Source organism: Eucalyptus grandis, chromosome 4, assembly GCF_016545825.1.
Source record: "Eucalyptus grandis isolate ANBG69807.140 chromosome 4, ASM1654582v1, whole genome shotgun sequence".
Lineage (NCBI taxonomy): Eukaryota > Viridiplantae > Streptophyta > Magnoliopsida > Myrtales > Myrtaceae > Eucalyptus > Eucalyptus grandis.
In genome coordinates, this window is record NC_052615.1 from 25,144,973 (window position 1) to 25,172,499 (window position 27,527).

The window sequence follows — 27,527 nt, forward strand, 5'->3', positions numbered from 1 at the left end:
CCAACAACCTTAACTGATTGTTGCCAAGGCTGCAGACCAATGGAGGGACATAGGAAAAAACAGAAAAATGAAAAAAAAAAAAAATCTGATTATTTTTTAGAATGTTGCAAAAATTGTTTATGTCGGCACTAACTATCCCACGTGACACGGTTGGTATCAATGTTAGAGCTTGTCAACCAAAATTTGTGGAAATGACTATATTGACAAATCATCAAAATGTTTAAAATTATATTGATCAAATTGAAAAGTGTATGATTGAATTAATTTCCATACAATATAATTATGCTTTTTCTGGTAATTTTCCCTTTGTATTGAGATGTTAAAAGATCATTTATCAGTGCATTCATCGTGAAACATATTTTTCGCATATTTACATTTGCACTCCATCTGCACATTGTTGTCCTTCTTCAAGTTGTCCTTGCTAGATTTGTTTGTAGTGTTATTGTTCAACTCACATATCAAGGACCACGAAGCGGGATTGAGATACTAATCCTATGGAAAGGTCAATCTGAAATCGTCTTTCGGTCTTATAAGAACTTGGTCCACGTGGACTGAGTTTCTTCATTCAAAATGGAGTTTCAGAATTCAAATGGTAAGTTGCTTAGAGGATAAGTTATAATAAACGCATTAGTGAAAATCTGCTGTCGCGTGTCTTGTGAAGATTAGACAATGTATTTATTTGTAGATGAAATTAGCTAGGAATGATATACACTGCACGAATCTTAACATTGTTTGTGAAATATAAAGTTTTTCTATGGTTACCGGAAGAAAATTGATTACTACGAAAAAATTAATAAACTGTGTTGACTGATAAAAGCATTTACAGCTTCCTCCCATGTCACCCTCCTGGGAACCAAACGCAGTAAAATAATTAAAAAAAAAAAAAGAAAAAACTACAACAGGCGCTCACTCTCTGTTCCGAACATGATATTATGTAAACATAATATATTTACTAAATTCAATTTGGGCATCAGAATTGATTTGATTTGCGTGAAATCTAGTGTTTTAAAAATCGGACCGGTCCAACCAGCTCAACTGAGTGTCGGCCTGTCCTTTGGTCTTCCTCAAAATTCAATCATGATTATGGTCAATACCGGTTAAACCAGTTGAAACCAACAAGCACACAGATGGAAGGCAATATAGCAATCATATAGATATAAAGTCAGTTTATTTCTTATTTGGGACTAATTATCGAAAGTCCTAAAACTTGTGGTGAAAGTACAATTGATTCATAAAATTTTCAAAAAGTGCAATTTAGTCCTAAAACTTGTCACGAAAATACAATTAAATCATAAAACTTCCAAAAGTACAATTAAATCATAAAACTTCCAAAAGTACATTAAATCCTAAAACTTGTCAAATTGATCTAATCAAGTCCTTCCGCTGAATGTATTTTAAAAAAAAAAAATTAAAACTCAATTGTACTTTCTTGACAAGTTTAAGGATTTGATTGTAATTTTTAAAGTTTTAGAACTCAATTGCATTTTTACAACAGATTTTAATATTTTATGACTTAATTGTATTTATTTAAAAAAAATTAGGACTCAATTACACTTTTATGACAAGTTTTAGAGCTTTGATTGTCCTTATCTATTCTTATTTTGAGAAAGATTTATGAAATCAAAGTCCATGAAAGGCTCATATCAGCTACGGTGAGACCCAAATTGACCCCTCTTCGAACTAGCCGGTTTGACCGGTTTTATGGGCTGAACTTGTAATTTTTGACTTGTTTAAAAAGGGTTGGCCAAAAAAACAGAAAGAAGAAGAAAAGTGGATGCTCAGATCAGATTAAAAGGGCCGCGCAGAGAAAAGGAAAAGGAAGAAGAAAAATGGAAAAAGAAAAATAAAGGTTTCTCCTGTACACGCCGCCTTGGAGATCTCGCGAAGCTGGATTAGCTTCATTTCACAATGTTTGGTAAAGGTTCGAACCCTTTGTCCATCTAATCGGAGTAATTTTCCAAGTTAGAGAATTAATTCGGAATTAGGTAAATTCTGAACTGTGGGGTTCGATTTAGGGCTTGTTAAGCTGTGAAATTAAATGGAAATCATAGTATAGAGCATTATTGAGTCATGGGGTTTGAAGCAAATTGATTTTGAGTTACGATTTGATTAAAACAAATTTTAAAAGTTTCATGCGTGAGCTATGCAAAGAAGATAATTTTGAATATCTACTTTGAGCGAGCATTTTGTTGATGCATATGAGTAGTTTCTAGTGATTCCTTATCAACTAATTAATGTGGGGATGTGGTTTCTAGAGAATTCCTTATTAACTAATAAATGTGGGTTTTGCCTTTGATCAGAATAAAAAAATTGAAATATAGGCATGCGTAAAAAATGCTTGCAAGCTAACAAATATCACCAATCAATACCAACTTGGCAGTTCAACCGCATATTGCTCAGCAACTGTTAACCCTGTTGTCTTTCATTTGGCTAACTGTGATGCAATCGGATGCACGAAAGTCCCAACTTGTTGGCCTTTGCTGAACTCCATTCATTTTTTACATGGCTATTATGCCGATTCTCAATCTGACAGCTGACATAAAAGTGCCCGAACTCGAAGGCTAACAATGCAAAAATGAAAATATCCCGTGCACACGGCCCAACTTGTTAGCGGCTTTCCTAGAATATCCCATAATCAAACAGTATGTTTCGGACGAATCTCCTGAGAGAGCTACGTGGCAACCAGAAACCAACCTCGGGGTCAAGGAAAACACCGATGCGGTGCATAGTCAGGAGACATCCAAACACAACAAAAAGAGCAATCCCGAGCCCGTTGGTTCTGGTCAGTACGACATACGTACCACAGGCAAAGGCCAGCACCAACCCGCATATCGCAAAGTAAATGTAACATCCTGCGGCGGTGTTGTATCTCGCCTGTTGGCGAGCGCCCCAGAAAGAAGGATCATATAGTAAGAATAATGCCAGGATGGAGAAACAGAATGCGGTTGTGTTAAATATCACGAAGGCTTTGAAAGCAGGCCTGTCGGCAAGAATTGGCATTCCTGGGTCGGGTCCATTGTCGGAATAACCCCCAGGCATCGTGAAGGCCGCAGAAAAGGTCACTGTGGCTATGAGCACTGCCACAAGTAGCTGAAGGTCGATAATGCTTCTTTTTGACGAATCGACATTGTCTCGGTTGCCGGTATTAATTCCTGTGGTTACCGAGACAACTGGTTGGCCCTCAACAAATTGCTTGTCTAACCTCTTCTTAACATATTCAGTGACCCAGTCTTGATAACACTGGATTCCATGACATCCTTTCAACACATGATGAACTTTTCCAGCTCTGTAGCCGACCTAAAATTGTACAGAAAATATCAATTAACTAGTGGTCTTTCCCGGCTAAATACTTCCAGACCCTAACTTTACACACTAAAAATGCTAACAAATAGAACTCCCGGTGAGTCCAAAACAAATAAATAGAGTTTCCTAGAGTAAGCAATTACTGTTTCAGGTATCGTTTGAAATCCTTTTCTTAGTTGTGGTAGGGTGGAGGTTCTCTCTTTTACCTCAGAAGCCGTTGGAAAGGGGCCAAAAAGAAAAAGGACTTTAGCTATATTGTACAAGATATTCTACTTCTTTAATATGACTCTGGAATAATAGTTGTTTCATAGTCAAGGTGCATATAAACTTTTGGATTGGGACCACTAAAATTACGATTAATTACATCTTAAAGTGAGCCTTTGAATAGTTTACACCTCAGTACAAGGGCCATTAGACAGCCCAGATTTATTCTACATCTTTCTTTTCTTTCTTTTTTCCCTTATACCTATCCCCAACAATGGAGTATCCCAATCCTAAATGTTTTGCATTGTTTTCAAGAAAAATAAGACAGACAATAACTCTTGTACTATTTGAAGACACGCATGTTGCATGGATTTGAGATTTATAATTATTGAAAAAAATTGTTTTGATGAGATTCATACAACCCAATATTTACAATCTTTCTACATGATATCTTACAAAAATAATATTTATTTATGATCAAACGATGAATTTAACTAACAATGAATATTACTTTGCTAAGTGATTTGCTTTAAACTATACATTGTTACTTGAATAGTTTGTTACTGCATAACTGTTAATACAACAAAAAAGTTCAAACTTAAAATTCTTTAAAGTTAATTTTACTACATGCAGTTAGTTGTTGGCTATTAATATAATATTGTGGTTTTGTTGTTTAATCAGATTTTTTAAAGTCGAATGGTTAAATCAGATTTTAAGAGGGGCCTTTATATGTATTAATTGGATCTATAAAGACTTCTATTTTTTACGTTTGTGCAGTTATAATATTGGCAAGATAATTATTTTGTAAAATGAAATATCTATGGCAATGGAAATTAATAACTATGTCGTAGCTTAAAAGTAAAAATTTGAACAATATTTTAGCTATCAATTTTGCTAATTTGGTGATGCACATAATATTTATAGTTCATCAATTATATTGATAGAATTCAAGTCAATTTGTGAGGTTTATAGAATAATTTCCAAAAAGCCATTAGCATGAATTTTCTATTCTTCCATAAGTGAATCTACGTTGACATCTAAATTTTGTCTCTCACTCTCGTTGGTCATCTCATATAAAAATTAGGGATCGAATTTAACCCTTAATAAAAATATCAATATCGCATAATTTTCCATTTGCATTGCATTCAGGCAATCAAGGTTTTTATTTCAGTAATGACATATTCACATCAAATAAATGTTATTTAAGTTGGTTTGGTCATGAATTAGGTTTGATTTAGCTACCATGCTAAATAAACTTGGACTTAAGACAAGGGGGCCCTAATCTCAGTTTGATTTCCAAGACTAAGCCCAGTAAATCCAACCACATTAAAATTTTCCGGCTCACATCCCCATCTCCCATAGCCGAATTTCATATGTGCATCGCACATGAAATTCTAAAATTCTTGGAGAGCAAGGTCGCACTACGCTCTTGAAATTTTTGTCCACACGGGGAATAAAAGAGTTTTTCTAATTTCCGAGGATAAATGTTACATATTCCCTTGATCCAAATTATGAAAGCGTCAAGGGTCATAAAACCTAAGACTGTATGGTTATGTTTGGTAACCAGAATAAAAATTAGAATAGGATCCCATATTCGATTCTTGCCCAAAATATTATAAAGTCAAATATACTATATAACTCAGATAAAAATATCACTTGAGAAGATGGATAGGATTTTTTTAACGTCTATTGCATAAAAACTATTTTTCTTGTTTGAAAAAAATTATTAGGTTAAAAAATGAAAAATATAAAATAATATTTGAATGTCAATATAAAAATTAAAAATTAAAAATAATGGATAATTTTTGTTTTTATTTAGTCCTATTTTGCTTTATATATTTGAATTTTTTTCTATTATATATGTATGTATACTAGGAATCTATATTTATTACATTTTTAAGCATATTATTATCTTTTACCATTTAATAATTTTTATTAAGGAATGATGGATGGGAATAAATAAGAAATAAATAAAGATAGGAAAAATAATTAAAAATAAGTAAATAAAAATGAAGTAGAAGAACCCCAAGTTTAAATGAACAAATTCAACTTGAAATAGATCTTTCTAATCCACTTCGTCTCCTTCTTCTCCGTATATTGGTTTTATGTCGAAGTTTCACTACTCGTCTATAATTTTTTGTTCATGTCAAAGTTCCATGATAAAAAGAGATTCAAAACTCTTTTTTCCACACAACTCTATTGTTCACGTTAGAAGTTCACAAAAGTAGTAAAAGAGTCAAAACTCCTCTTTTATTATTATCATTTTTTCAGATTTTTAATCAAAACTCCTCTGTGGTTCTGTTGTTTAATCAGATTTTTTTAAGGTCGAATTGTTAAATCAGAATTTAAGAAGGGCCTTTATATGTATTAATTGGATCTATAAAGACTTTTATTTTTTACATTTGTGCAATAATAACTATTGGCAAGATAGTTATGTTGTAAAATGAAATATCTATGGCAATGCAAATTCATAACCATGTCATAAATTAAAAGTAAAAATTTGAACAACATTTTAGCCACAAATGTTGCTACTTTGGCGACACACATAAATATGGCTTAAACAATTCTTTCAGTAGTCTAAAAAAAATTTCATTTTACTTGGTCGCCAAATTATTCTAATGCACATATCTAATTTAAAGTTAATTTGGTATATTAAAAAAAATATTTGACCCTATGCATTTAGTTAATAATAAATAAAAACACTATACACGAACTTATATATATATGAAAGAACAGTAAGAACTTCAAATCATGAATTTGGATTTCCAGTCTATTATGTAAAATCAAATTTAGATTAATACTCCATGTGAATTGATGTTGATATTTTGTTATCAAAATATGAATGATAGATTAAGTGGGACAAAAAAGCCCTTTTTTGTTTTGTTTTAATTAACGTAATAGGAAGTATGCCGATTAATGCTAAGTGAAGCGGGAGGGGAGAAAGAAAGATCTCCCTCCAAGCTGTGCATACGAAATGATTATTACCTATGCCACTATTTCTAAATGATACTGAAGAAGTTACTCTACAAGTGAACAAATAGGGCTCTATAGTGTTCAAGTAAGCATACCTCGTCGTGAGCAGCAAAAATGTCAAGAGCGGTTGAATGATCTTTATTTGTGGCCAAACGGTCTACCCTTTTGTCCCGTGCAAGTATGTATATGATGTTATATTTTTTATGAAACGCAGCCAAATGCAGAGCCGTGTTTCCATTGATGTCTTGTTCATTGATAAGATCCTCCAAGTTTGGCATTTCTAGTATGTACTTGACTACATTTACTCGTCCACCCATAACAGCTGCATGAAGAGCCGTTTGCCCTTTGGTGTTTATTATGTCACAAGCATCAGGACAAGATCTAATAAGCTCGTCAATAACATTGATGTGACCTCGAAACGCCGCAATGTGAAGAGCGGATTCCCCCCCTTTGTCTAAATCATATGCCACAGAAGTATCATGTTGCAAGAGTTGTCGAACTGCTTCGACTTCACCAAAGCAAGCGACATAATGAAGAGGAGTCCACCCTAAATCATCTCCTTCTTTGATCACTTCTGGTCTCTTCTCCAAGATTTTCCACCAACCTTAGAAAACACAATAGGAACATGCCATGATTCAGACTGTTATAAGCATCTAGACATAAATATTAAAATTGCATTCTCTCTTATTAAATTTTCCCGTTTTCCCCTGTACTAGGTAGGAATTTGTCATGATTTTTTTTTAAGTTTCTCTAATGCTCTTGCATGTATACCTGGATCTGTAGGAAATATATTGCAATTTGCCCTATCATTAAATGTAAACTGAAAAGGAAGTAATCATAAGGAGAAAATCTCGAAACAAAGAAGAAAAAAAAAACAACAACAACAACAACTGAACTGGATGAGAGAGAAAATGGGAGAGATAGGCGTGTGGTGGTTATGGTGGTTGCTAACTTGCTGCCGTTGCCATCATCGGTAGAGTTGATGATGATGGTGCTGGTGGAATTCGAAGAGAAGTGGTAAAAATCACAAAAAAAAGATGAAGAGAAGAAAGAGTGAAGAGAAGAAGATCGAGAAAAGAGCGTAGAAAGAAATTAAGTACGTAAAAAAATTGGATACATAAGCAAGAATGTAGCTGGCTTTTTTGAAAATCCCCATACTATGATATTATGTACAAACTGTAATATTCTTTTCTTAGTCCGCATACTAACAGAGATGAACTGGTTTGAACTTGTTTAATAGTCGATGAGCAAAAGGACAGAGCATGCAACGAGAATATTACTCGAATCTTTTCAGAACATTACCCTCGTGTTTAACGGGTCAAGTGGCATGTCCTTTAAAAGAAAAAAGTATGAACATTCACCAGAATGAAGGTAATAATAAATAGATAAATATTATGTTTATCGTTCTATTTAAAGAAAAAAGTACTGGGATGGATGGCAGCCATCACTGCTAACATGATAACTCTCACTTAAAAGAGAGAGATAGAGAGAGATTCAATTGATTTTTGATTTACTAGATTTAGAATCTTGTAACACTTACCGGTTGGCAGGCGAAAAATTGTCGCATGCAAAGCGGTCAATCCCTTAGGACCCTTATGAGAGGAGGAGAATGAGGAAGCTCCTAAAATTATTTCAATGACATGAGAAAGCCCTCGATTTGTTGCGAGATAAAGCGGGGACTCATGAGCAGCATTAGTAATATCACACAATTGAGAATCTTCTTCAATCAGCAACTTCACCACCCCAGTGTGGCCTCCTCTTACCGCATAGTGCAAAGCGGTATCATTATTCAAATTCAGTTTTCGAAGAAGCTCTTTGCACAAATCAACTTGTCCATTTTGAACATCCCAATGCTTTGATTTCATCATATCAATAAAGACTTGAACCACTCCGCAGCTTCCCACTTTAGCGGCAACATGCAAGGGATTGTCTCCTTTGTAATTACCTTGCCAAAGAAGGAGTGGTCCTGATGGACATTGAAGAAGATCTTTGATGAAATGTACCTGCTGGTATTGAGCCGCAACGTGGAGAATGTTGTTATGCTTTGGCGTCGTTTGGTGGAAAAGTCCTCTCCGTTTCCTGAAATTATTGTCATTAGTTTTTCAAAGTCTCCTGACTTTGCAGCCTCATAAACTTTAGGATGCATTCTCACTCTCCCTCTACTACTCTCGGACTCAAAGTAGCCGCGAGCGAACTTATCAACTTAAGCGAGAAGTTCAAGTGGAAGGAACTCTTTCGGTACATTTATATTTAGGACTCACCTGCAGCTTCTTCTTTTTTTCTCTACTTTTATTATTATTATTATTTTGGACTTTTCGACCATCTAGTCTTCACTTTTCATCGATCAAAAGCATCGCACGCGCATTATTTCACACGTTTGTCTTGGTTGCCCGCATCTGACCGAACTCAATTATTGAACGAAATGACGATATTGAATCCAATTAGAAGGAGTGATCGTGCCATAGTTGCGTCATTGAAGCAGACGTCTCCTTTTTCCCTTCATTGACTGATAAGTCTTCGTAAGACTAGTTCCACGTGAGTCATGAATTATCATCATGTTCTACATGTAGACTGTAGACCTAGCCCGGTCCACGCGTAAACTTTTATGATGAATGGACTTAGGCACAAAACTTTAGGTCACTCCCCCATTTAAACTTGCTCAATAGTCGTCTCCACTAGGGGTGAGCAGCGGTCTAGGGTCGACCCTGGACCGACCCCGACCGCCCAACCCCGCCGGTCCTGGTCCCGGTTCCCCAGGGGGGGAGGTCGTCTTGTCGGCCCGAAATTCAGGGGACCAACACGCGGGTTGGTGCCTGGCCCCTAAAGTTTTGGGTCGGTCAACCCCTGGACCAACCCCGTATATTATATTATATTATTTATAATTCTTTTATATATTCAAACCCAAATAAAATATCTGTTATATTATGTTATATTAAGATGTTCTATCAATAGCACTAATAGTAATTTCAATTTAAAACTTTTGTTGAGTATTAATTATGTGTCGTTTGTTTTATTTTCAAGTGTTTAGAAGTTTAAGTGAATTAACAAGATGTGAAGTTATATATTCATGGTTTATATTAAGTATTTTGAATTTTTATGATTTAATTGTATTTTACTAATGAATTTCAGCTGCACTTTGCTTTTCAATTTGTGTCAAATGGTAGAAGTTTTGAAGAGTAGAGTGGTACTACGGTTCTTCTACGATGATTTGCTAGTCAAGTGGTGTGAAGATTTTTTTTGGTTGAGTGGGCTCTACATGATCAAATGCAGGAAAACGCTTTTGCATATGGTGTTATGAATATTAAAGATAGATGATTACAAAAACTTTCCATCTTGCCCCATATCTTGATGAGCGGTTAACAGGTACGAAATTTCTATTATTGTGTCATTTTAAATTTGCTAAATATGTATTGATATTTATAGTTTAGTTGCACAATACCGCATTATCGATGGATGTGTAATTTGAATTTGTAGATTTGCTTTTTTAAGGAGTATAAAAAATAAGAAGAAAAAAATTATCGATCGGTTCGGGGTTGAGCAGGCAGGACCGAACCCATTGGGTCGATCCTGTCCTTGGTCCCAGGGCTCGATAGGGTCGGTCCTCGGTCCTAAAATGAGGACCAACATTTGTACGGGTCGGTCTAGGGTTAGGGGGTGGCCCGGACCAACCTGGACCATGCTCACCCCTAGTCTCCACTCCTGCACTTCACTAGAAGAAGTCGTAACTCATAATCATGCGTGTTTTCTTGTAATATTTAAAAAGAAAAAAGAAATACCACAATTTATACACATCGATTATTGAGTGACTAACTATCACATTCCCCAGAAAATACTGCATGCAAAAGTGGGGACAAGGATACCACGGGGAAGATAAACATGAAATGTTAATAGAAGATCAAAAGATGGTAAGCTATTTTCTTTCTTTAATCAAGTGCGCTGAAAAGGAGCCACCACCCACTAGCGGGGCGCAGGATCCTGTTCTCCAGGCTGTACCCCTGCTTTTCCCCACTTTTGATCTATCCATATGTATATAATAATCCATATGTACAGTTCATCAATTATGTTCATAGAATTCGAGTCAATTTGTCAGGTTTATAGAATAATTTCCAAAACGCGAAATTGGCATTAACTTTTTATTCTTCCATGAACAAGTCTATGTTGATATCTAAATTTTATCTCTCATTCTTATTAGTCATCTCATATAAAAACTAGCGATCAAATCTAGACTTTGCATAAAAATATCAATTTTGCATAATTTCTCATTTGCATTGCATTTGGGCAATCAACATTTTATTTTAGTAATGACATGTTCACATCAAATAAATATTATTTAATTTGATCCGGTCATGGATTACGTTTAATTTAGCCAACATGCTAAATGAACTTGGACTTAAGACAGAGAGCCCTAATCTCAGTTTGATTTCCAAGATTAAAACTCACATTAAAATTTTGCCGGCCCGCAGCCGTATCTCCCATAGCCGAATTTCACATGTGCATCGCACATGAAATTCTAAGTTCCTGGGGAGGAAGGTTGCACAACTCTCTTGAAATTTCTGTCCACATGGATAACAAGAGAGGATTTTCTAATTTCCCAAGATAAAAGGTTACATATTCTCTTGACCCAAATTACAAAGTGTCAAATTTAAAAGGGCTATAAACCCTAAGACTATATGTCTAAGTTTAATAGCCAAAATAAAAATCTGAATATGATAAAATTTATCCTATCTCATGTTCAATTCCTACTCAAAATATTATAAAATCAGATATAATGGGATATAACTTAGATAAAAATATCACATGGGATAGTTGCATAGGATTTCTTATATCTATAGCATAAAAACTAATTTTCTTGAATAAAAAGCTTCTTAAATTAAAAAGAAATAAAATAATATTTGAATTATAATATAAAAAGAAAATTCAAAATAAAAAAAAATAATGGATGTCGCAACCTATGTCTTGGTATAGAAAAAATAGATTTAGGGGTATTGCCTAAAAGGCGAGTCTACAATTTCTAGTTTTAAATGCGGATTATCTCAAACCCATACCTTATGCGATGTTGGGTATTCAAATTAACACCATAAGAATTTTTCTAACAATGAGTTGCCACTACCCTATCGGGATTAGCTAGAAATCAAGTGAAGCATGGGAGCGTATTTCACTTCCTATGTAATTAGAGAATCTAGGATCGGATACTTGATTACACTAATTAATCAATTAGTGCTCTTTTAATACCTAATCTTATTCACTTCAAAAAGGTTTTTATCCTATAATTTGGATTGATTTTAAACTTATCCATTAACATATGAAATGATCATGCAAGTGTGCAATCATTAAAATAACAATCAGCAATCAAAGGTAGCATTAAATAAATTACAAGGGAAAACAAGCATCTAATATTAGGAGATAAATAAATGACAATCATAATTAGACTAAAGGGAAGCCCTAATCATCATATCGAAAGTGCAAACCCTAAAATAGAGCTTTATGGGCTTAGTCAACTTTGAGCATGATTATAGTTTGAAAGAGTTCCACTTTTTTTAAATATCTCTCCTTATTTGGGACCCTATTCAACTCTTTTAGCTTCTATTGAATCGAGAAATGGGTTAGGAGAATATTACCCGAAATGCTATTTTTAAGCTTTTTGAGGAATTTTAATTTTTTAAATAATTAAAAATTTTGGATTGTTTTTTATTTTTTTATAATTTAAAAAAACGGGTTTTTATAAAAATATCTTTTTTAAATAATATTTTATTCGGAAAATGGTGAATTGGGTTGGGCCCTAGGGCCCGATCCGAACATGGGCTGCACTGGTCATACAAATCTGGGCTCATACCAGCGAATATTGGGCCAATAAATCGGGCTTCACTCAGCCAACTCTCACTAAATTGAACCCAAATATGCAAAAACAACACTTCAAGACCAAAGCTCACTATGCCTAAGTAAGCCCAGAACTCCAACCTTTGCTCTCCAACGTCGACTTCTTCAAGCACGCCCAGAATATCAAAAGGATTGCTTACTGATTCGAGAACATCGACACCCAGCCATGAACATTATGCTTCACTTCATTGGAACTCCACTCACATATTCGACCGTCATTATCCACTCGAGACTTACACTCACAACCATACCACCAACACAGAGGACATCCATAGGGATATATCAAAGCACAAAGCAAAGGCAGCCGAAAACTCGAAAATATTTGGACTCAGTAGAAAAGAAATCTCACCGAGATGTGGGAATCGGAAGCGAGAAGCCACGAGCAGGACGCAGCCGGCTGCAGGTCATCGGATGGTGCCGGTGGAGGTGGCTGGTCGGGTACATCTGGTTGTGGTGGACCCACACCATCGGCACGAGCTACAGCTGCGCTGCGCCAAAACAGCAGACTAGTGGTGGTTCATCGTAGGAGTCGATTCCGTCATCGTAATCCCAGTCATTACCACTTTGAGCTCGAGCCCCAACCAAACTTTACGGAACACGCATAGTAGCGGCGCATTGTCATGCTACAACACCCTCTCATCCAACGCGGTTGATCATATATCCCACCTCTTTTTAACACGGAACATCAAGACTGATAAATTAATGTCGCCTTGTGGCACTTGGAGCATGAAATGAAATTTCATCTTCATCGGCGCTGTCTTCACTTTGCCGTCTTCATCTCCAACTCGAAGAGATGCCCAACCTAGGCGGACCTCCGAATCGTACCCAACCTTAAACTTGAAATCCTTGCCATAAGTTTGCTCATAGACCGCACTCCAGTACTCTGTATCGAAATTGTACCAGTAGCTCAACTTGCTAGAAGGACAAAATCTACGCTTGAGCGCAACCGAGAGAGCATTTGAGGGCAGAGAAATGATTGGGATAAAAGACAGTTCCTCATCCTTAAAAGAATATCTTAGTTTCAGTTCTTCCTCTGCATATTGGGCACTGCACGCTCCATTCCAGATTTGACTTTTAAGAATCCCATTTATTGACAACGTTCTCTTCACTTCCTCCTCTCCTCTTTCTTCCAGTGAGACTTCACCAGGAGGGAACTTTACCGTCGCCCTTGGCAACCCCACAGTATGTACGGGAGACGACAGCTCGAGCGCATAACCGGGTTCGGCAAGGTCCTCAACCAGCGACATCTCTACTTTGTTGTGCCTTGACATCGTGTTCGGCTCTGAGATGCAGCCTCGGCCCGACGTCGCACGCCGACCTTGACGAGCGCGTTCTACTCCTCGACGTCGTGGTGTATGGAGAGGTGCTTGGAGACGAAGGCCAGCCGAGGCTGGGCGATCTCGCCCTTCCTGTCGTCGCGGAAGGAGAGCTTGGGCGTGGCGAGGCCGTCGAGGAGCTTTCAGGGGACCTCGTGGAGCTGTCGCTGCCGTACTCGGAGGTGAACCGGAGGGGCGGACTCTGCGGGAACGAGAAGAGGATCCGAGGCTGCTATGGCGGGGCGGGGCGGGCGGCGGCTGGAGTGAAGCACGGCGGGAGTAGGAGGCTAGGGATCGTTGGGGGTAGCGTCCAAGAGAGGGGAAAGGAGGAGGAGATAGAGGCTGGGCTGGGAATGAAAAGGAAAGGAATGGGCTGGGCCGGCCCAGGTGCTGAGAAGGAAAGGGAAAAGAAGTAAGGGCTGGGCTTGGCTGTCTCTAGCCCCCGGCCCTGCTGCTTTTTCAGTTTTTTTAACTGTTTTAATATTTTTTCAAAATATTTTTTTAATAATTGATACTAGTAATGCAAATGTCCCTAATGTTTATATGCAATGTGATTTAATAAAAATTAACTTTTTTAGGGGCTAAAATTGATTCATAATTTTCTATGCAATTAATAACTGATCAAAAAATTTGCCAAAATCTTTGTGTCAATAATGGACAATTTTTTTTTATTTTAATATTTTTATTTGTCTTTAATATTTATTTTCTATAATATATATTCTATAAATATTTATATTTAGAATCTATATTTATTACATATCTTAAGTATATTAGTAATTTTTTATTAAGGAATGATAGAAGAGAATAAGAATGAAATATAAAAAATAAAATAAAGGAAAATGATTAAAAAATAAGTAAATAAAAATGAAGTAGAAGAACCCCAATTTTAAATGAACATATTCGAAGTTGAAATAGATTTTTTTGAATTAACTTGTCTCCTTGTCCGTATATTGGGTTCTCGTTGAAGTTTTATTGTGAGCATGATTGGGATAATTTTAACACTACGCTATAAATGTCTTTCTTTCCGTGAAAGTGTCTTATTTATGGTATTGTATTTTCAAAGGCTTCTTCTTTTGAGTATTATTTCTTGCACTCAAACCAATTTTTGCTCGAGGACTTGCATGCACTTAAATATATGGAAAACCAAGGGTTTGGAATATATAAAATCTCTGGGAACGTTGATATTGACTTGGAATGAATTTTCTTTTTACATTTTTTTGCACTTTGCACGGTAAACCAAGATATAGTACAGAGAACAAGTTAAAACATTTTCTAAGCCGTACATATAAATGATTAAGCATATTGAAAGTAACAATGAGGATTATGAAAGCTTATGGTGTGGGAGGTGTATATCCATGGTATGGTCCGCAATTACATTTAAGAGTGATTTATGATTTTCGCTAGATAATTGAGCATTCGACTTTGAAAAGTTGATAACCTGAGGAAATTCACATTTACATGAGAAAAATGAACAGAACAAAATGGGCCAAAGAACATGTTAAGACTTGGTGTTATTGTTGTGGTGTAAGCTTGTGGCAACATGCTTTTACCCTTGTCTGCATCCTTTTACCATTTGGACTGGATTGGGTTGAAAAAAAGAGGAACATATTTGCGCGATGCATTCCTTGCAGACTGAGCTTAACATCGAGGTTTAGATTGGATTGAAGACATTGGATGAAGCTGAGAAAGTCAAAATTCATCAATCTCTCTAGGAACCATCTCCAGATCAGCAAAAATATATAGTACCTTACTTGGTGGGTGATGCAGCTTTAGCGAAGAACATGGCAATAGGAATGGGCTCTAGTAGCTGGACCCCATGGGTTCAGGGTTTGTATCGAAGAATGTCTAGGCTGTTCGAGGATCGGCCGCTGCTCCTCTCCGGTGCATTAGTGAGTGATGCATGTATTCCACGCACGAACAAGAAAGACAAAACGAAATGATTATTTTTGGCTTGAGTGCACAATTAAATTTTTATGGGTTGATATGGCGATATATTATTGGCCTTGTGTACCTAATTATTTGATGATATTACTCACTGAATTGACTTGAAAGTTCTTAGATAACACGGAAAGATGACATTCCCATTTCTATTGAAGGCTTATGAAACTTTTGAAATAATCGGAAGGGAAGAATCATGCATCAGCCACGACTCTTGCTCTCAATAGATGCTGAAAATATTATGGTATTTCCTGCAGTTTCGCACAATTATGCCATAAAAGAGCAACGCATAGAAGTCGAAGGCAAGTCCCAATTCAACTACAACTTCGACTATATGCTTGTACACATCACATTCTTCGATGACCCTTCCACAATGTACTAACTTCTATCCATGCCTACTTGTAAAACTTAAGAGAAATTTAGCGCTAATAAATGCATTACAATATTGCTAACTTACAAATTTTTAACTGCACCCACTTGTAAACTTCAAAAGCATGGGTAGCTTACCAATGTCGGTAATGTACTAAGCTACTACCTGATCCACTTGTGAAGTTGTTTACTTACTAATCAATTTGATGTTGATAAATTCATTAAAATGTCGGTTTTATATTAATGGCTATCCTGTCTACCTACAAACTTTAAAAGAAGTTGACAATTAACAAATTAATTTGACGTCGGTAAATTCATTACAATACGGATAACAAACTTACCAGTAACTTGGTTTTGCAAATATTCCTCGTAAACTTCAAACATCTACCAACGTAGAAGAATGTTCGTGGAATTTATGGAAATCAAAGTAATGGCAATCGACGGTAAAAACAGATAAAGCTCATCAACTCGTTGGCCTTTGTTGTGCCCCAGTCATCTTGAGCACCACAATTTTGCCTGTTCTCGATCCAACGCGTCGATGTTGAGAGGCCAAATCGGACAGCTGACGTAAAAGTCCGCGAACACGACGGCTGACAAAGCAAAAGGGAAAATTCGTGCACAAGGTCACGGAACCAGAGAACCGGCCCAGCTTACTAGCAGCTCTCCTAGCGAATCCCATAATAACTTCTGGACTTTGCGGGTGCTACGATGGGATGGATGCGTAGCGCCCCAAAACGTATTTCGGGATCAAGAACACCACTGATCCAGTAGCTAGAGACGAGACCTCCGATCACAATATAGGGAACGATTCCGAGCCCAATGGTTTTGGTCAATACTACATATGTACCGGAAGCAAAGGCTAGCACCATCCCGAGCACGGCAATGTAAATGTGAGATCCAATGGCACCGGCGTATTTCAGCTTTTGGCTATCGCTCAAAAAGAAATTGTCATATCGGAAGAATAATGCCAAGGTTGAGCAACTGAATGCAATAGTGTTAAATATAAAAAAGGCTTGGAAAGCTGCCCTGCCAGCAAGAGTCGCCATTCCTCGGTTGGGTCCATCACTGTTGTAACCTCCGGGCATCGTGAAGGCTGCGGCGAAGGTCACTGTGGCTATGAACGCAGCCACTAGTAGTTGAGAGTCAACAATGCTTCCTAATGACGAATTGGATTTTTCTCGGTTGGTTGTATTGCTTCCTGTGGTTATAAACCCAACTGGTTGACCCTCAACAAATTGTTTATCCAACCTCTCCTTAACATATTTTTTAACCCAGTCTTGAATAACTGGGAATCCATGAGATCCTTTCAACGAACGATAAACTTTAAGAGTTGCGAAGTTGACCTAAAAATGTACACGAAGTATCAATTAATGAGTGGTCTTCCCACCGAAATACTTCAAGATCCTTACTTTACACACTCAATATTCACTCCCAGCGAGTCCTAAAACATTATGGAGAATTCAGTGAATTCATCTCTTTTAGATAAGGTAGCAGGTAGAGAAAACTAGTAAATAGAGTTCTCTAGAGTAAACAATTAAGTTCCGGCTATGCTATATTCAAATGAAATTATCTAGGAATTTGTTTGAAGTTCTTTTCTGAGATGGGGCAAAGTGCATGTTTTCTCTTTCACCTCAAAAGCTGTTTGAAGGGGGCAAAGGAGGACAAATTATCCCAAAAGTCTCAAATCTGTTGTGTAATGGCTAACTCAATCCTAAACATTTCAATTGTACCGATTTAGTCATAAACTTTTTGACAATTTGCCAATTTAGTTATAAACTTTTTAATTATGTTGATTAAGTCCTAAACATTTGGATAATTTGTCAATATAGCCCTTTTGGCCAATTATCCAAACAATTGGTTTATGACTAAATTAGTAGAACTTTAAAAGATTTAAGACTAAATTGATACAATTGAAAGGTTTAGGATTAAATTGGTATAATTGAAAGGCTTAGGACTAAAATAGTCACCATATAATATGTTCAAGACTTTTTAGACAATTATCCGGGTAGAGGATTTTAGCTAAATATTGTCCAAAATATATTCATTCTTTAACATGAACATGGCGCAATAGTTCTTTCGTAGACGGAAGGCGTATATAAACTTTTGAATTGGGATGATCTAAAGTTATAACTAACTTACAAAAGTTATTCCTCAAGAAGTTAACGCCTCAGACAAGGGCCATCGAACAGTCCATATTTATTATCGATTTTTCTTTTCTTCCTTTTTTCCCTTGGCTTATCCTCAATTGTAGAGGTTCTACCCTAATGATTTTGCATTGGTCTCAAGATAAATAAGACAGACAAATTTTGTATAATTTTTCAATAAAACAAAGTATTCAAACTTAAAATTGTTCAAAACTATTTTTTCTCATATGTCTAACTGTTGGTTATTAGTTCGATATTTTTTTATTTTATGTTATGTAATCAAATTCTAATCAGGGCCTTTATATTTGGGAATGAGTTAGATGGTTTAAGACTACAAGTAACAATTGGCTCTATAAAGACTTCTACCTTTAACATTTTTGCAATAATAACTACCAGCAAGATAACTATTTTGCCAGGTGAAATTTCTTTATGACAATGTGAATAAATAACTATGTTATAGAGTGAAAGTAAAAATTTCAATAAAAAATTTTAGCTACAATTTTTTGTTATTTTTGCAATAAGCATATAATTGGCTTAATCAATTTTGTCAATAGTCTAAAAAAATTGACATTTTAAGTTGTCACTAAATCATTTTTGTGCACACGCCCAATTTTAGATAAATTTATATTTTGAAGAAAAAAATGACCCAACAATTTGGTTAATAATGAATGAAAATATTATATACCAACTCAAATATAAGAAAGAATCACAAAAACTTGAAATTCTGAATTTAGATTTAGTGACTATTTTATGAAAAGTGCGATTAAATTGGTAAGCTATGTGAATTGATGTTGATGTTATGTTGTGGGAACATTAATGAGAGATTAAGTGGGATTAAAAAAGGCTTTTTTATTTTTATTTTTTTTGTCTAATTAATGTATAGCTAGTGTGCTAATTTGTTAATGGAAGTGGAAGGGGCATGAGCTTTGTGATAATGTGGCTCAACCGAGTTCAATTCTACCCAACATCCTTATCAAATATAGTTAGATATGAAGTATGAAATCCCTTCACTTGGAGCGCATTTTGAAGGCACTCATTGTAGCAATCTATGCCACAATTTGTCAACAAAGTTGACGCAAAAAGACTTCAATTGGTTGTTTGTTCGATTGTTTGCAGCCAGAGCGAGTATCTATAGTGTTCAAAAGGAGATCTACGTGTGAACAAATCAAACTCTATAGTATTCAAGCAAACATACCTCCTCACGAGTGAAAAAAATATCAAGGGCGGTCAAATGATCTTTATTTGTAGCAAGATGGTCCACCCTCTTGTCCTGTGCAAGTATGTATATGATGTTGTATTTTTTATGAAGCACAGCCAAATGCAAAGCCGTATTTCCATCGGTATCTTGTTTGTTGATAAGATCCTTTAAGTTTGCCATCTTGAGTATGTGCTTGACTACCTTTACTTTTCCTCCGATGACAGCTGCATGAAGAGCCGTTTGCTCTTTGGTGTTTATCATGTCGCAAGCATCAGGACATGAGCTAATAAGCTCGCCAACGATATTGACATGGCCTCGAAACGCTGCAATGTGAAGAGCCGATTCCTTCTCTCTATCTAAGTCGTATGCCACAGAAGTGTCGTATTGAAGGAGCAACTGAACTGCTTTGACATTGCCAAAGCAAGCGGCATAATGAAGAGCAGTCCACCCCATATCGTCTCCTTTTCTAATCACTTCTGGTCTCTTCTCCAGGATTTTTGACAAACCTTTGCAAATAACATAGGAATGTGTCACGATTTAAATTGTATTTAGCATCTTAACATAGATATTAAAATTGCATTTCATACCATTTAAGTTTTCCCCTTTTTTTTTCTGTACTAAGAAGGACTATGTCATTGTTATTCTGAAATTTCTTTAGTGCCCATGTGTAACACATATGTAGAATCTAACTACCTTCAATCTAGCATGATGCAGAAATTTGTAAAGTTTTTCTTTTTGATAAGCGAAATTGTCAGAAATTCGTGAAGTTGATTGAGAAGAAGCTTCTCTTACTTTCGGCAAAGCATGTGCTCTGTCAAGGCTAGAATAAAAGACCGAGGCTTTTTACTCTGAGGCCAATCATTTTGCCGGAGTATCGTTCCCAACTAAATTCTATTGATAATTAAATCGAACGAGGACTTAGCACCTTCTACATTTTTCAATGGAAAAATCATTGCACATCCGTTTTTTTAAGTCATCATAATTTTCTCTCGAGGATTAAAAAAAATATGCATTTATACCCTGATCTTTTAGAAATATAAAGCAATTTGCCCTATCATCAGTTGCAAGCTGAAAAGCAAGTAATCATGAGGAGAAAACGTCGAAGCAAAGAAGAATACCAAAAAAAGAAGGAAAAAAAAAAGAAAAAGAAAAAGAAGAGGAACACAGGAGGATTGGATGATGATAGTGCCTGGAAAACAAGATCTAAGAAAATGTGAAGGAAGAAATTAAGTACGTGCGAAGTATACCCTCCGTGTCACAGTGTTTTTAATCATAACGTCCCTTACGTGGCCGGTCAAATATGCTGTCCCTTTTTTCTTTTTTAATCTCTTCTTTCTCGGCGGGTGTCACTCTCCTTCTACCTCTTTATCCTTCCACGCCTCCAGTGTCCCTCTCTATTTCCTATTTTCCATTTTTGGCTTCCGACACGCCATTGGAGCAAGTCTAGACTCTAGAAGGAGCATTGATGGAAGAGAGATTGGGCCAAAAGTTCCATAACTTTGATGAGAAGTCGAAATAGCGAAGGCGTTGCGCTGTAGCTGGCAATGGCATTCACGGAAGCAAAGGAAAAAGGGCCACCAAACAACATTTATAATTTGCTAGTTCCTACGAACATATAACTAACGAATCAGCCGCCGAAGCAGCTCACAAACGCAGTGTTGAAAGACCATAAGGCAGATCGAAGTCGCAGGGCACTGACACACCGTCCTCAAACAAGAGGACGTCTACAATTCGATCACCGGTTGCCTCCTCACCGGATCTTGGCTCAAGGACTCCTCATTCGTCCTCTCCGATTGAAAATATTGCAGCCCATAATTGAATATTTTTTCTACCATTGTATTTACAAAATACTAGTGTAGATGGGAACATCACTGCTACAACCAGCAATCTCACCAATGGGAAGCCTCGCGCTAGAGAGAGAACTTCGGTTATTATTTGTTTAAGTGGGTTTGAAATCTTGCTATACTTACCTGGTAGTTTGAAGTGCACTGCAGCATGCAGAGCTGTCAGTCCCTTAGGGCCCTTATGAGAGGCTGGCGAGGAAGAAGCACATAAAATCGGCTCAATGATATCCGAAAATCTTCGATGTATTGCGAGATAAAGCGGGGATTCATCAGGAGCATTGGTAATATCACATAGTTGAGGATCTTCTTCAATAAGCAATTCCACCGCCCCCTTGCAACGTGCTCTTATTGCAGAGTGCAATAAGGTATCCTTATATGAATTCGGTTTCCTAAGTAGCTCTTTGTATGCATAAGGTTGATGTAGTACTTTTGCCCGATCGATAAAAACTCGAACCATCTGATGGCTTCTCACTTGTGTAGCAACATGTAAGGGAGTGTCTCCTTTGTAGTTACCTTGCCAAAGAAGGGATGATCTTGATAGATCTTGAAGAAAATCTTGGATGAAGTTTACTTGCCCAAATTGAGCCACAATGTGAAAAACGCTGTTCCCTTTTGGCGTTGTTTGGTGGAAAAGGTCATCTCCATTTTCCAAAATTATAGTCATGAGGGAATGAAATTCTCCTGACTTTGCAGCCTTATACACTTTAGGGTGCATGCCCAGCGTTGCTTTCATTTTTGGGATTCGTGGTAGTTGCAAGTGAACTTATCAATATGAGCAATGAGTTCAAGTGGGAGCAATATCTCTGAGCTTTTTAAGAGGACTGGTGTAAAGGGAAAATGCTGGAGAGGAAATTTAGTTGAGCTTCCTAGGAGTACTAAAATGGAGACATTTATATACATATGGTGGTTCTTCAATTGTTCCTCTGAAATCCATATAAATTGGCAGGTTTAGAGAATAGTTTCCAAAAAGTTTAATTGGTATGCGTTTTGGACTTCCTGTTTTGACACAAACAATAATAAGTGGGGCAACTCTTATTAAAAGAAGGACAAGTATAAACCAAAAATAAAAATGATAAATAAATTATATAAGCATGAAATTGAGTTAACGGACTGCTTTCCACTTTTCATCAAAATTAGAACATTCTTCTTGAAAAATCGGATGTGATTTAACTTGTTTATTAGAGTAATAATATTCGTGGGCTCATTTTGAGCTGTAATTTCCTTTTTCTTGACTTGAATTGGTCTGATTTAACTTATTTATGGGCCCACTTTTAGCTGTACTTTGCTTTTTTCCTTTTCTTTGTTTTTTTTACCGACAAGTCCTTTGCTCTTTTCAGTCGGTGAGTCATGCATTCTCGTCATGGTACACGCGATGGACCCTACCCAAGGCTGCTCCCACTCGAAGTTTGGTGCACGAACTTAGGTAAAATTTGATTAAAAAAAAAAAAAAACTTACATGAAAATTAGTTGACGACCAATTTGAGCTCATCCAACAATCACCTCTACTTCGATGATCCATTGGCAACAGTTGGAGCTCATAATCATATGCTTTCTATTGCAATGTTTGCATAATATACTATAACAAATAAAAATCCAAAAAAAAACTTATGATTGTTAAATGAGTATCTATCATTTTTAATATGTGGAAGAGAGACACAACAAAAGCTTAAATTTAAATAAATAAAAAATAGAAGGCAGGACCAAAGTGTTATGCTTTGTCAGCAAGGGCGAGTGAACCTTGCCAAGGTCATGGTGAGGGCCAACAACCCTTATTGGGTGTCCATGGGCAAGGGCTTGCAAGCCCACGTCTGTGGCACACACAGTGATCATCATTGTGAAATAATATGTAGAACTGAATTCTTAAGACTATTCTTCTCATATTTTGAACTTGTACCTCTAGAGAACATTAGCTTCAATTATGTACGCAAATTGGCAATTAGTGTCCTAGCAGAACCTCATTGACATTATGTGTATGTAGAACTGAATTCGTTGTTAACAGCAAAACTGCATTGGCAATGAGTTATTATTATTACTTTTTAACTTAAACCTTTTTTATGTTTGTTGGCCTAGGCTTTGCTCCCACATTGGTGCCATGAATAACTATTTGTTAGTTCATTGGGACTTATGTTTGTTGATAGACTCTTTCCACTGTCTCTTACTTTGTAGAGAAATAGTAAACGGCTCATGGGACTCATGGACTATGCCACTTCTAGAGCAAATAAGTTGTCATAAGACTATTGCTTGTTGTTTTTAATGATTTGCATCTGATGAATCCGTGACAATCTGTTATGTTCCTTGCCTTTCCAAACTGCCGTTGCTTGTGAGAAAGTGTTGACAGTTACTGGTGAGATATAGTCTTCTGGTACCTGAAGTTCACTTTTACTGGAATAAATTCGAAATCACAGGTGAAGAACATGAGCGAACTTAGCGATGACTTCAACATAGTAGTTCTCAGGTAATGACGTGGAATGTCGATCTTGACTGCATTATAAGTAGTTAACTGTGCATTCCCTCGCGTTGATGGAGACATTCTGTGGATTCTGTATAGCAGTCATAGACTGGTGGGCAATTTGTTAGATATACTAAACAGTAATTCAACTGGACTTGAAATTGAACAGATTGAGAAGTTTGTGGTATTTTATTTGATGCAAGAGGAAATCCACAGCTGTCAGTTGAGTGAGCGAGCAAATTGGGCTGACAGTCAAAGAACTAGAGCCCGGGCTTAACACTGGCTTAAACTGTTAGGACAGGACTTAATTCTTCATCATATCTAGTTACAATGAGTTTACAGCATGTTAGGAAAGAGACGATGTTGAGAATGACTGCACATCTAATTAACACCAATTTGAGTTAAAATAAAATTTATAATTTTGAGTTATTGTGGTAGTGAAAAAGTTTAAGGCGGTATCTATTGGGAAAATATGGCTTCAAATTGGGAAGAACAATGAAGTCGGATCTTTAGAGTACTCAAGTTGGACTTTAAGGCGTGATATCACGATAGTTGCATTTGATATCACCCAAAGTGGCCTTTTCCAATGCCCTCGTGGTTTATCAATCCTCAAGTCATTCCGTCTGATGATCACTTGCCAAAATAATTCCGTTATGAAAAACCAGGTCGGAATGAGGATATCACAATAGTTGCATTTAATATTTCCTTGTCATTAGATCATGTTAAACAATTAATAACGTGTGACATATAGTTTGCATAATATGTTACATGTTACATGTCATTTTAGTTAGGTATTTTGGTGCGTCATTGCATTGCATTTCACATAGACTAAGTTTAATTTAAATAAGAAAAAATCCGAAAAATGATTGAGTGACTACGTGTTAATTAGAAATCATATCTAGGACTATTGATGTGAATCTGAGTTAACATTGTAGCTGCTTTCGTTGCTACGAGATAAATTCCGTAATTTATTTAGTACTTTTCTTGAGTGTTAAATTGGTGGTTTGCCTACCCATATGGTCACCCATATGTTAGGAAAGTAAATCAAAATTAATTCAAGCTACCTGCAAAACATTTTTCGGAATAAAAGAAAAAAAAGTACCGAAATGACGTTAAAAAAATCTAGCGTAATCAAGTCTCCGAACTCATAATCTCTGGTTTGCAAAAGTAAAGTAAATCTTCCGTAACTTTACTTGAGTTTCTAATCAACCTACCAAAGAATAGATTAGTGGTGACTCTTAATTGAAAAATCATTTACATATTAAAATATTGGACCCTAAGTTGTGAATTGGTATGGGTTTGGGAGAGCCCAAGTTAAATTTAAACTTAGTAATTCATTAGCCAAATCCTAGGTGGTGCACCCGAGGTTAGGTCATGACAAATGAATTACTATAAATCCTATATGATACTAGTTGAGCACCCAATATTTTCTCGACTGGAGAATGGAGACTGTCCTCCCACAATGGATAATTATGGAAAAGTTCTAGTAAGTTTGCAACAGATTTTCATATATGGGACACTTGAATTTCCTAATGACCACAATCACGATCATGACCATTGGAAAATGGAGAACTTCGGATGGAAATCGGTAGTTCTGTCAATTCTCCTTCTTTGCTTGTCGGATATCTCAATGATACATAGCAAATATTTTCCTACATTGCAGACATGAAACAACGTGATGTCACAAATTAGATCAGCTACAGAGCTTGCTAAGTTCTTCTTGTTACAACTGTACCCGATATAATTTATCAATTTGCTAACCAACCTTCTCAACATCGTGGTCCTTTTTGCTGTTATTGGCAAAGGAAAAGAGTATGCTATTGTTTATTTCATACTATTTCACTTGGATTTCGTTGGATGAAAGGAAGTGCATATGGGTCAAGAGAAACAGGGGCTGTGATTGTCACGCCCCGATCCTCGGGCATGCACACATCCTTCTACTTGGTCGATTTTATTATGCGATATCCCAGGACTAAGTATCGCCGACCCTTTCTTTTATTAAGCACATGCAGAAGCAGTTATAAATCCCCAGACAACAATACAATGGGATAGAAAAGTAAGGCCATATTTTTCATATTGAAATCTACAACTGAACCTTTATACATGGCATATCTATTCACAAGACTATTCATAACACTCTAGTCTCACATTATTCACATTTAAACAGGATTCCTAAAAGATGACAGGATTTCAGTCCTCATCCGATTCGTACTCAAATCATCATCAGGGTTCTCCTCCAGGTACTCCTCTTCGGTTTCTTTCTCCTCAGGCTCCTCATCAGGGTCCTGAAATGTTGTCCCACAACCGGGATGAGACTACGTCTTAACAAGTTTTACCCCACTAAGACTCGATTAGGAAACCAATACGCTAACCAGGCTGCCTATACACGCACGGGTCAGAGGACTTACCTTGGCCTCAGATTCCACCTGCATATTAGTACAGTTCAATAGGCACCTAAGCAATTACATCACAGATCAATATTTCGATCCATCGACCTAGTCGATTTCATGTCAATTCGACTATTCTCCAGTCGTTTCCCTTATTTAGTCTCCAATCATACTCACGACTTCACGAGCATAGACTACCAAATTTCTTGGCAACAAATTACAGTCTAAAGGACACAACCTATCTTTAGGTAGCAAATTACGGCCCAATGGGCGCGACCTTTAATAGGTAGCAGATTACGGCCTTATCAGGCGCGACCCCTATCGGGTGGCAATTTACGGCCTTATCAGGCGCAACCCATATCAGGTGGCAAATTACGGCCCAACGGGCGCGACCGACTCCAAATTCGGTGGCTTCCGAGGTTCAACTCACAACCTCTCACGGTCAAATTCTAATTGAATACCAACATTGATCAATTTTGGGATAAATCCCCACATACTCATCAACTCACTAAATTTTCACACGATGTTAACATACCTGATGGATCTTAGCCAAGAGCATATTCAATTCGCTCTCACAAACTTCTCCACTTAATAGCCCATCAAAGCATTATTGACGCTAAATAATCATACTCGGTCATCCGCAACTCAATTACTCAATCTTAATCAATTTAGGAATAATTCCTCAAATTGCACAATTAATTCAATTTAGCACAACGTAGAGCTCAAATAAATAAACGGACTGCACCACGACAATCAGCACGAAATTTCGGTCGTCGGCTATCCTTGCCTAATTTCCGAAAAATAAATAATTAAATAATTAATTTTGAAAATTAATAAATAAATACTAAAAATCCAATTTAGGCCCGTAATGCCTAATTGAAGCCCACTAAGGGTCGGGAAAAATCCCGAGATGCATTCAATAAATAATAGTACGTCTCTACTTGCTAATGACTAAGTCTAACCACCTAACATGCATCATTAAGTCACTAATTTAATTGTTCTAAACTAATCTAACCACCTAATTGCACTTAATTAAATCTAATCAACCCTTAAGCATCATTAGTCTACTAAGCGAGGATTAGTGAGATTACTCACTTGATTAAAAACGGGGACCGGGACACCGCGACAACGACGCGACGGCGGCCGAAATCGGACTTTCGACAACACCGGTGGGCTTGGACCGGTCCTTGAACTTGGCCCAACAAATCTCAGCCCAACTGAGATTTATCTTGAACTGGACTGGGCTTCACTTGACAGAACGGGCCTTGAATGGGCTGTCCTCGCGAGCCTCTAATTTCGCTGGGCTTTGAAACTGAGTTCACTGGGCCTGATTGCAGTTGGGCCAAAGGTGATGGCTTCGCTAGGCTTGAAATTTAATTGCTGGAATTGGGCTTGCCAAGTGGGCTGTTGGATTTGCACTTTGCTGGCTTCACGGGCTGAAGGAGAAGAAGGCCCAAACCGAGGGCTTTAATGGCCCAACTGCTAGGCTGCTGGACCGAAGACAGAAGCAGCTTCGGTGGTTGAT

At 36.9% G+C, this 27,527-nt stretch overlaps 1 protein-coding gene and 1 long non-coding RNA gene across 2 annotated transcripts; both read right to left on the minus strand.

Moving 5' to 3' along the window:
• Positions 1–2,450: 2,450 nt before the first annotated feature.
• LOC104442882 (ankyrin repeat-containing protein At5g02620) lies at positions 2,451–9,143 on the minus strand. The gene is made up of 3 exons (XM_010056256.3): positions 8,021–9,143; positions 6,576–7,084; positions 2,451–3,297 (listed from the first exon to the last, which is right to left on the minus strand). The coding sequence occupies exons 1-3, from the start codon at positions 8,346–8,348 to the stop codon at positions 2,620–2,622; spliced, it is 1,515 nt and encodes a 504-aa protein (XP_010054558.2). The 5' UTR covers positions 8,349–9,143; the 3' UTR covers positions 2,451–2,619.
• A 16,516-nt stretch (positions 9,144–25,659) lies between these two features.
• LOC120292751 lies at positions 25,660–27,139 on the minus strand. The gene is made up of 2 exons (XR_005550345.1): positions 27,098–27,139; positions 25,660–25,900 (listed from the first exon to the last, which is right to left on the minus strand). It is a non-coding gene; the product is annotated as an uncharacterized LOC120292751 (long non-coding RNA).
• Between the last annotated feature and the right edge of the window lie 388 nt (positions 27,140–27,527).